This window comes from Euprymna scolopes, chromosome 40 (genome assembly GCF_053919585.1).
Source record: "Euprymna scolopes isolate OS-2025 chromosome 40, ASM5391958v1, whole genome shotgun sequence".
In the NCBI taxonomy this organism is placed as follows: Eukaryota; Metazoa; Mollusca; class Cephalopoda; order Sepiida; family Sepiolidae; genus Euprymna; species Euprymna scolopes.
Window position 1 is genome coordinate 15,187,004 of NC_136521.1, and position 11,550 is coordinate 15,198,553.

Here is an 11,550-nt window from a genome sequence, read left to right on the forward strand (position 1 = left end):
ACGAACTCACACACGCACATACACACAAACAAAGGTCGTTATATATATATATATATATATATATATATATATATATAGAGAGAGAGAGAGAGAGAGAGACAGAGAGAGAGAGAGACAGAGAGACAGATAGGTAGATAGATAGAATGATGGATATATTATAAAAATGGCTGTAGAAAAGATGATATTTATTTTGTTTCTCTGATTAATGGAACAATAAATTGATTTAAACTTGAAGGTTGAATGCTAAGGTTTGTGGTTACTTCTGTATATTATATTTCTCGCTTCTTCTTTGTGGAATTTTAGCCTTCAGTTCGTTAGCCAATTGGTTAACACAACAGCCCTGACAGGGTGTATATCTTGTTTTAAGCACATGTTCAAAATATTGTCTGAGTATCGTTTTATTTATTATTTTTCAATTTTCTTTATCTGTCTTCAGTCTCGTGGATGATATTAAAAGTTTATTTAAGGATGTTACTAAACGTAAACAGAATATCAATAAAACGCACAGAGCTGCAAAAGATATCTTGTTGAAAATAAGTCTTAATGTAAAAATTTATATATCTACTAGCGTGGGTGGGGGCGCCCGGCTTTGCCCGGTCGTAAAATACGCTTAAATATGATATTTTAATTTGTCCAGATTTCGTATATATTATTATAGAAGCCACTCCGTGTAAAGTGCTATAATACTACTTTAAAATCAAGGATACATATAAGATGAATAAATTCGGACTTCGAAAACAGTGATTATCTCCCCTTTTTAAAAAGACATCGCTCATGCAATATGAAAAATAAATGAAAAATAAGGAAAACGAAAGTTACAAGTAAATATGAAACCGATACTACACTTTGCTTTGAGGAAATTTGAGGACAGCAGGGTGAATATCAAAGAAAAAAAGCGCAGCAAATAAACGGAGCTGGTCAGAGAGCTGAAAGTTATATGGATGATGAAGAAAATCAAAATAATTACCTATAATAGTGGAAACCTTAGGAACAATCCCGGAAAACTTTGAAAAAAGAATGGGAGAATTTTTTTTGTTTTACATGGGGGTCATCACTTATCCAGGCCCGAATGCCACTCAGGGATAAGGATTATTGCGTGTACAGTAATCAATAAGATAGTATTGTAGTAATCATTAGTATTGGGGGTTTTGATAGAGTGTCTTACTTAAGGGGGCGGTTTTTCAGGAGTTTGTTTATGTTGGACTTGAAGACGTCCAAGTTGTAGTCAGGTGGAAAACAGGCAAGCGGCAAAGAGTTCTACTGGTGTGCAGTTCTAAGAAAGAAGCATTGGAATCAGAAGAAAGTCCTCAAATTTTCTCAAATATGGCATACTAATATTTGGGGTCTAGGTTTCCGCCGTACGTCCATTTAATTGAAATAGCACAAACTCCTAGCGAAGTTTTAGATTTACTCTCAAAATCCGATTTATTCTGAAACCGATCTAACTATCTATATAGACACGTATTTTTCAATTTGAGCCAAGATTGTACCATAATATTATGGATTTTGTGTTTGCACCGGGCGGCTATAAAATAAAATATATTTAAAAAACGGTAGAAATAGACAATAGCTGTAATGTAATACTGTGGAATTTCCACGAGTCCCACAAGTAATTATTACTTAATTTTCTTTTTTCTAGATATGCCAAGTGAGAGTTTGCCTGTTTTGGACATCGATGGTAGTCACAAGATGCCCGAAACTATGGCCATTTGTAGGTATTTGGCTCGTGAATTTGGTAAGTGCATAAAATTTTCTTTTTAGTCCAACATTGGATTTGTACGTTAGTGTATGTTTACCTGCAGAGACACTTATTTTAATGTAACTGGAATGTATTGGAAAATTCAAAATGGCGCCCGACACTCTCTTTAACACGGTAAGTTCGGGAAAAGGTGTTATAAATAATAAACTAGACAAAATACTATTAAAAAACCACCGAATATATGTCAACCTTTGTCACGCTAATATATATTGAGCGAGTTTCTAACAGTATTTTGTCTAGTTACGCAAATCTTTTTCTGTAACTTTTTCTTCCATCTTCTATGTCTTTCTATCTTCTTTAAGCCATTTATTCTTCTCGTTATTTCTTTCTTTCTATTTTCTTTTCTTTTTGTTCTTTTTTCACCTTTTTTTTCGTCTTATTTATCTTAGTATAATTTTACATTATTTTACAATTTTAAATTTAAAATACAATTGTAATTAAAAATGTAATTATTACATATTTAAATTAAAATTAGCGTATAATTTTGTTATTATCGGAAGATTATATATTTTTAAAACTTATATTTCCACGAATAAATGGTGTTTCCTAATTGTAAACACCATAAAATATAATAATATAGTAATAAATATGGTTTCAGAGATTCTCTTATTGAAAAGTGAGGATTTTAAATAATACCTGTAGTATATTGCCTATACCTTCAATCGTTCCTATCACATCTGATCTTTTAACCTCGCTAGACAATGTTTTCTTCAGTTATTAATGACCCTAATTTTGTTAATTAGTGTTGCTTTTATTTTCTAACGATATATTTTTTATATGTAGGCTTCTATGGGAAGAAAAATATGGAGATGTTCAAGGTTGATTACATCTGTGATTGCCTCTACGAGATTCTTCATGATTACATGAGATACTACCATGAGAAGAACGGACGTTTCAGGGTGAGTCAATTTATTTCCAATTTAATAAACACATCCTTACAAATCACATCCTTACATTATTTGTAGACATCTATGTTGACGACACTACCATTTATGGTAGCACATTTAAGACAGTAAACGACCAAGTTCTCTCCGATTCTCTCTCCTCTGATCATGAGCACGTAGTACAATGGGGTAAGGAGTGGCTGGTTACTTTTAATGCATCTAAAACCAAGCTTCTCTCTTTACATCATCAACATTCTGATCCACATCTGGCATCAATTGAAATGAATGGCTCTCGTCTTCAGGAGGCCTCAAGTTTTGACAAGCTTCTTGGCTTGACCATTACTCCTGATCTTAAATGGAACACGTACATCAAATCTGTTGCCAAGGCCGCTGGAAAAATGGTGGGATCTTTCTATCGATCCGGTAAATATCTCACTGCTGATGCTATTCTCTATCTATATAAGAGCCAGGTACGTCCAAGGATGGAATACTGTTGCCACATCTGGGCAGGAGCTGCTAGAAAGGACTTGGCCTGCCTTGATAGAGTTCAAAATAGACTTCGTAGCCTCGTAGGAGATGTCCTTTTCTCTTCCTTGCAACCTCTATCTCACAGAAGAGATGTTGCGTGTTTGTCTCTGATGTATCGTTATTTTCATGGAAAGTGTTCGACTGAGCTTCAATCTATGGTCCCCCCTCGCCAAATTTTCAAAAGAAACACTCGTCTAGCTGTAAACACTATCAATAATTCCCCCCCCAACTCTTTATCTGTGCCTAAACCTAAACGTAGATTCCATGAACAAAGCTTCTTTCTTAGAACTGCACGCCTGTGGAATTGTCTTCCGTTTTCTTGCTTTCCGGCTGAATACAATATGGCTGTCTTCAAGTCTAACGTAAATAAGCTCTTGATGAGCCGTTTCATATAAGTTATCAAATTTACCAAATTTTCATTACATCTGAAATAAGGACGAAACGTTGATTATTTTAATAATTTCATTGGGGTTTTCTATTTTTCTCAAAACACACACACACACACACACACACACACACACACACACACACACACACACACACACACACATATATATGTATATATATATATATATTATGCACTTATCTCTTTATTATGTAAATTATGAAACAACGTGTATTCTTATTTCTTATTCAACATCATTTTAATACTTAATAATAATAATAATAATAACAATAATAATGATATATAATACATATAATATATATAATTAATTTATTATTTAAATATTTATGTAAATGTTTTCTACGTGCATAATATTACGTTATCTATAAACTTACAAATAAAATAAAATAATAGAAAATATTTACATGAAAATATTTTAATAAATATTTAAATAATAAATTAATTACAAATAATACGTCTCGAAAATGTGGGGGAGACTAGAATATAAACAAAGGGTAGATACCTTGCCCCTTTGAAGCACTCAGGGAGTGAAAAAAGAACACCATAAAATCGCGTATAAAATAATAAATAAACAATACTTTCTTTCTGATCAGAGGGTAGGATTTAGCACAATGCGGGATCGGATTTTGCTTGCAAAAGTATTTGATGAAACTACAAGTAAGTCATAGATCTTAATTGGTAACAAATAGTGACGCAGAGGGAATATGGTGAAGAAAAAGATTATTTCACGTGAATAGATAGTCTGGCGAAGGGTAAAATATTCAATAACGGTAAAATCCACAAATCCAAAATCCAAAAGCCCAAAAATCCAAAATCCAAAAAAGTTGGTTAAATTTCCATTTCCACAAGTAAAATCCAAAGGAATCGTGTAACTGGAAGATGATTCAAAGTAACCCAAAAAGCAGAAATCCGTGGAATAATTCACAAATGGGTGCAAGGAAGAGGGAATGAGTTCAAATAATATTATATATATATATATATATATATATATATATATATATATATATATATATATATAAACTAACATTTGGGAAGACTATATAATGGCGTAAAATCTAAAGTCCATATAAATATTAGTATCAATATTCATAAGACAACCTCAATCAGATAAAAAAGCTCAATATTCGACATAGAGCAATAGCATACATGAAAAATTTGTAATTAAATTCAATAAATTAAAAAAAATTTAGACAAATTTATTATTCGAAAAGAAATACAAAATTAAAATTTTTTACCTGAATCCAATAATTCACTAAATCGTTCATCTCCTCAAAGGAAATGTTTTTAGCAAAATACTATTTATAGGCAGTCATAAATTTTTCTATTTAACACATAGATTGAAAAACTAAAAAAAACTTGCCTTGAAAATCCTAAAAGAAGCCAAGATTAAAAACGGATGTTCCATGGTGTAGTTAGGTTTAATAAAGAAATATATCATTTCTTCGCTGAACATAACTACATTTAACAACACCTGGGGGCCACTCGGAAATAAGGGTTAATACGTGTAAGGGGGTCAGTGAAACAAAAGCGCAATGATCAATAGTGACAAAAATTAGATAACGTTTAATTATTTAAAGGGGCAGATCAACAATAACTTGTTTACATTAGACTTGAAAACAACCACGTCAGCTGTAAAACAGGCCAGCAGTACAGAGTTCTACAGATGAGAAGTTCAAGGAAAATTCGTTTATGGAATTTTCGTTTAGATTTAGACACAAATACAGAGAGTAAAGGGACATTGTTGGTAGTGGTTGTAGAAGACGAGTGCTTGTTGTGAATGTTTTGCAGGGGTGACAAGAGATTAAAGCTGGGCCGAGCACTTGCTATGAAAATAACAACAGATTAAAGATAGACTAGCAACGTCTATTCTGTGAGAAAGGGTTTGTAAAGAGAAGAAAAGAACAACACCCACTAGATTTCGAAATCGTTTTTCAACCGTGTAAAGACAGAAAAGGGTGGGTTTAACATTTCCTCCTCGGATGTGGAAACAGTAATCTATTTTATGACGTATTTGTTATTCATCCAGGTAGAGGGGTGCGTCGGAAGTGAAATAACTTCTGGAGCGATAGAGTGATTCAACCATTTTTCTCAGAATTTAATTCTGACATAAGTGCCCTCTCTACACACAAAATAATTAACCTCTGCTTTAAATTTAATAAACTAAAGGTTTTAAACTGATTCATGGATCTATTCGATTTATTTAAATAATTAAATGCATTTCGATAAGATTTAGAAAATCTTATTTTTAATTTCAGTCATACGAAAATTCTAGCAAAAGTTCCAGTTCTAGCTCGAGTTCCTCTTCGAGTTCAAGTTCCAGCTCTTCTTCAAGTTCAAGTTCTTCCTCGACGACAAGCTCTAGCAAGAGTACAGACCAGAAAAACGGAACCTTTGTGGTAAGTTTCAAAATTACTTTCTATTTGTAAATGTACATTACATTGGCATCTATTGCTTATCAAGTTTTACACACACACACACACACACACACACACACACACACACACACACACACACACACACACACACACATATATATTTATATATATGTATATATATACACATATATAATCAATTATATCATCTCTTAATATCGGTTTTCCTCGCACCTGGCCTAAAATTTTGCACAGATTTATTATGATAAGATACAGCGAGCTAACTATTGTGATCTCTATTCGATGCACAGTTAATAGCGATTTGTATTTAATGCAAAATTGAACGCAAATGTAACCCTATTCAATCATCAATTTGACATACAGCATTTAAATCAACGGGCTATAACTTTTGCTCATGTTATACGAGATAAAGAGTCTTGTTTTTTTTTATAAATATACTATTCTTTCTCTGGTTTTATTAATGTTATTTTTTACTATGTTACTTGAAGTGTGGTTATTATTTTCACTCGCAAGCGATTTATTTTTGAATGTTAGCGTTTTTCAACTTATACGTACAATTTTGTGTATCTTTATGTATATTAAAAATATATAAATACAGTTCCGTCTTAAAAGGAGTCGTCATTAATATGAAAGGCTTAATATGGTATCTTAAGTTGTCTTTCACGAAAAAAAACTGTTGAAAATTTTAGTAAATTAAATGTTTGCCTTATCTGAAAGATTGTCTATAGTTTTTCTCCGGGAATTAATCCGTATTTTAGTCACATAAATTCGTTCGACGTACAAGTCGTGTCCGTGCTCGACGAAACGTTTGATTGTTCTCAAACAGAGAAAAGGAGAGAAAAAAAAACGGGCGGGTTCGGAATTCTTGCTAACAATCAGTGTTTTATTTCTTCACCCTCGCCGCCGCTGTTGTCGTAATTCTCTTTTCATCCTCTTCTCATCTCACAGCAACCCCAAGTGCACGAGATAATCTGTTACTCCTTCCCTATCGAATAAAATAAACGTTCTTTTTACCCAGTCATGGCTGACAGAAGGAGAACACGCACCCCCCCCTTCTGTGGATTTAATAAAGGGCACCATTGAAAATTCCGTGCAGATTTCTGAGTTCTACAGAAAGATTAGAGAGTTCGACAAGATACATCTGAAGAAGGTCGGAAGTTAAATCGAGTGGGACATTGTGAAAATAACACCCAAGAATTTGTCAGAATATTCCTAATATCAAGCCTCATCTCAAAAATTCAAAAACACAACGCACCTTTTTCCATAAACCAAATAATTTATTTTGATACATCACACATTTACTACACTCGCTATCGAACAAAATAAACGCCCTTTTATACATTCACCTCGAACCACGATAGCGTCTAAATTTGCATATGTTTTTCGTATCGGACGGGTTCCAGGCTCGAATGGCAGCGCTTCTCCAGAGGACACATCAGTTATTTCCTCGCTAGGCTTTAGTCGCTTGTGGTCATGATGTCTTCAGTCGAGTTAGAGGCAATAGCCATACGCTTCACGTACTAGTTTCAGTTGTCTGTGACGTGTGGTGCTGCAAGCAGGCTGCATGAAGATACCTACTTCATCTAAAATGCACACAAAATTTATATTATTGCTGTTTTTCTTTCCTGTTGCAAAATTCATTCATTAATTTTATTTTCTTGCGGACTATTATCCTAATCTTTTTAGTTGTTATTGTTTCACGACGTTTCGGCCAATTATTCCTCTGGCCTTCGTCAGGTGGTAGCCGCGACGGGAAAGGAACTCCGAATCTCCTAACTGCATTCTCAGCCATCACTGCCATCCGTAGTTGTTGTCGTCTCTCACCACGTTTTTGGCCAAGTAAGCCTCTGCCCCGCTTTGGGTAGGATTGAAACCGCTATCTTCAGACAATTCTTACTAGAACCGTAGAGATTCAACGACTGTATCACTGCATCACGGGCCTCGAATAATTATTCGAAACGTCGTGAAACAACAACCCAAAAAATGAGGATTAAAATTAATAAATAATACTCATCTCAGTAATGAATTCCAAGTAAATAATATATAAATTAATTCATGTTCTGTAAAGTCAAAAAACAAACAAAAGAAGAACAGTTACAAAGCAACCAAACCGAACACCACAAATAAATAATTAACGATAAAAATAAGGCGAAGCAAACTTTTATCCAGAACATTGAATTTAGCATAAAATAATGGGAAGGATTATGTTGAAAAACCAAACCAAACACGAGGGATAAATATTTGAAGATATAAAGAACTTGGAGTATAAAACACTTTTATCAAAATGACAGATATTCGGCCATAAATAACTAGAAACGCGATATGCCGTACAACAAAACTATCACACCAAATACCATGAATAAATCTTTGCATATATAAAAACCATTGAAGCATTTAAAATATTGGATACCTGTGTGGCACGGAGGCGAAACAAACAAACAGATGGATTGACAGATAACATATATATTTACCTACAAAGTAATTACACTCAACCCCCACCATTAGGTGCCCTTTTTATGTATCTGTTTTTTTTTTAACTGTCACACGTAATTCTCTTTACTCCGCGAGTCACGCGATTTCCGTTTTACTGAGGTCACATTTGACATATAGGTGTCGCTCGAACTTTTCTATTCGGATTTCATTATTTAACAGTTATACTACATGCAAACCTTAATTTAAAGAATTTTCGGTATACAAAAACACTCTTGGGCAACGTCAAATCGGGACAGCTAGTAATTATTAAAATTAAATATGAATGATTTGGAAATGATTTTAAAAGTGAGAGTTTATTTTAATTAAAATCTTTTCAATTGTTCAACATATACAATGTCTATTTTCTTTCAGAATGAACTAAGGGCCAGATATATGGAAACCTGCCGTCGCATCCTTCCATTCTTGGAGAAAACACTTGGAACCCAGCAATACTTTAATGGCGAACAGGTGGGCACAATAATATATTTTAACTAGCGGCACCTGTGGAAATTTCACAGGGGACTCATTCATATGTAATATATTGATGTTGACATTCTCTAGATGTTCAGCGTAAATAGAGACGCTCTGATATTATTGTAGCTTTTTTGTTAAAACTGCAAAAGTATTTATGTAAGCTAGCACGAACGACCGGAAAATCCCGGTCGTAAAGTACGCTTAAATATGATATTTAAATTCTAGCAGATTTCGTATATATTATAATGTTTTATCGATTTTTATATATCATAAAGTCGCGATTTCAATATATATATATATATATATATATATATATATATATATATATATATATATATATATACATGACTTGCGTGCATTAAGTTGAATCGAAACTGAAATAAAAACTTATATATATATATATATATATATATATATATATATATATATATATATATATATATAACTTGAGTTCCTTCAGCCATAATCTAAACCGAAACTTATGAAGAAGCTTTGATAAAATTATTTATAAAAAAGTAGATTTTAGTGTCATCAGCTATAATCGAAACCGAAACAAAAACTTATGAAGAATTCTTGGTAAAATTATTTATAACAAGAAATAGAAGAACATTACAATTTTCGACCCAGATGTAAGCGTGACACAAAAAAGAATACACACGTATCGTATTAATATATAGATAAGAGGGTGACGGTGGTCAAGTGTTTAACGACACGATTTATCGACCATCCACTATATCCATGACAAATAGCACCCTACCTGAGAATTCTACCTTCAAACTTCTTGGCCTAACATTGCCGGTAATATGAACTGGAACAAATACATAGAGGACATTGCAAAGGCTGCTGCAAAGAAGGTGGGTTCCCTCTATCGAGCTTGAAGACTACTCACACCATGCATGGAGTATTATTGCTACCTCTGGGCTGGTGCATCTACCACTAGTCTCTCCCTCTTAAATAAAGTCCCAAAAAGAGTTGTCAATCTAACCGGTCGCACTTTATCAACTAAGCTCCAGCTACTGTCCCATTGTTGCAATAATGCACCACTGTGCCTGTTTTACGAATATTTTAATGAAATGTGTTCTGATGAACTCGTTTCGCTTGTACCCCCAAGACGTACATATCCTCGACAAACCCGCTTAGCAATAAGATCTCACCCCTTCACTGATGATGATCCTAAATGCCAGAAAGCTTCCTATTCTAATAGTTTCTACCCTCGAACAGCTAGACTTTGGAATTCCCTTCCTGTTGCCTGCTTCCCTGCCTGCACTTATATGCAGAAGTTTAAATGTAACATAAACAAATATCTTGTTAATCTTTCCTAGACATGGCCCCAAATAGTAGCCCCCTACGTCCAAGTGGCAATATACTTTGTAAGGGGTGAACACGAGAAAAAAAAGGTGTTTCAAAATTGAATCAGATTCGTTCCACAAAAGTCACTGTCACTTAAGATGTTGGCAACTTTCATGTGGCCCCTTCCATAAGTATCCGATGGATTTCTAGAAAGAGATCTGATTAGAAAAAAATATCGGTAAAACCAATGCCGAAAAAATATCGGTAAAACCAATGCCGAAAAAATATCGGTAAAACCAATGCCAACAAACGAATCTTCGGATTTACACGATATGACGTTAAGGTAGAATTTTCTTAACTCTTTTTAAGGTAGAATGTTAAAGGGGATATTCTTTTGATAAGAAAAACGGAGGTGGGGGCAGGTCCCTTGAATTCTGAGAACTTCGACTTTTAAAACCTTTATAAAAAAGACGCATTTACTCTTTTCTTTCAGATGATGCTTTGTGACATGATGTGCCACTGTTGTCTTGAGAGTCCCTATATGGAGGACCAGTCCATGTTTAGCAGCTACCCCAAATTGGTCGCCTTGAGGAACCGTGTCGCTGCTCATACTAAAATTTCAGCCTACCTCAAGAAAAGGGCTGCTACTAACTGGTAAAGAACTGTTATCCGCTCTTGTCAGAAATGGCCGCTCTTAATCCTCTTCGATTGACAATGATTTAAAGAAAAGACGTTTTACATAGGAATATATATATATATATATATATATATATATATATATATATATATATATATATATGTTTATTCAATTATATTTCACCTTTTATTTATACCAATTCTTTAATTTATGAAGCTCGATGTAACTACAGAGCATATACAAATAAATGGCAAAAGTTTATATTCCAAATTTCACGATGTTGACCATCTTACCGTTTATTTCTGGCGTAACAAATTAGAAAAATTATAACTGCGCTTCTCTCCCAAGTTTAGGATTTTGCAATCATTCCCGTATACCTTTATTTTCTTTGAAAATCGATGAGTGTTTGTTCTTCTAATGAGTTAAGGGCGGAATAAATTCAAGAATTTATATAATAATTATATGAATGATTCTGAGCTACGAATCAGGTGTTGTAAAGATTTGTGCATGCTAACGTACTCAAAGAAATAAACGGTAAGATCGTCAACATCTTGAACTTTGGAATATAGACTTTTGTGATATATATATATAATATATATATATATATATATATATATATATATATATATATATATATATATATATGAATTGTTTAACAAGGCAAATTAAGATGATTTAATAAAGATTAGTTTCACTATAAATATGCT

At 33.4% G+C, this 11,550-nt stretch overlaps 1 protein-coding gene across 1 annotated transcript in view; it reads left to right on the forward strand.

Moving 5' to 3' along the window:
* The window catches only part of LOC145265725 (S-crystallin SL20-1-like), a 12,040-nt gene extending 1,112 nt beyond the window's left edge, over positions 1–10,928 (forward strand). The window contains exons 2-6 of the mRNA XM_080121780.1: positions 1,640–1,735; positions 2,543–2,658; positions 5,833–5,973; positions 8,815–8,910; positions 10,700–10,928. Coding sequence (XP_079977906.1) covers positions 1,640–1,735; positions 2,543–2,658; positions 5,833–5,973; positions 8,815–8,910; positions 10,700–10,864 — 614 coding nt within the window. The 3' untranslated portion in view covers positions 10,865–10,928. The remainder of the gene's footprint in view (positions 1–1,639; positions 1,736–2,542; positions 2,659–5,832; positions 5,974–8,814; positions 8,911–10,699) is intronic.
* Positions 10,929–11,550: the final 622 nt, after the last annotated feature.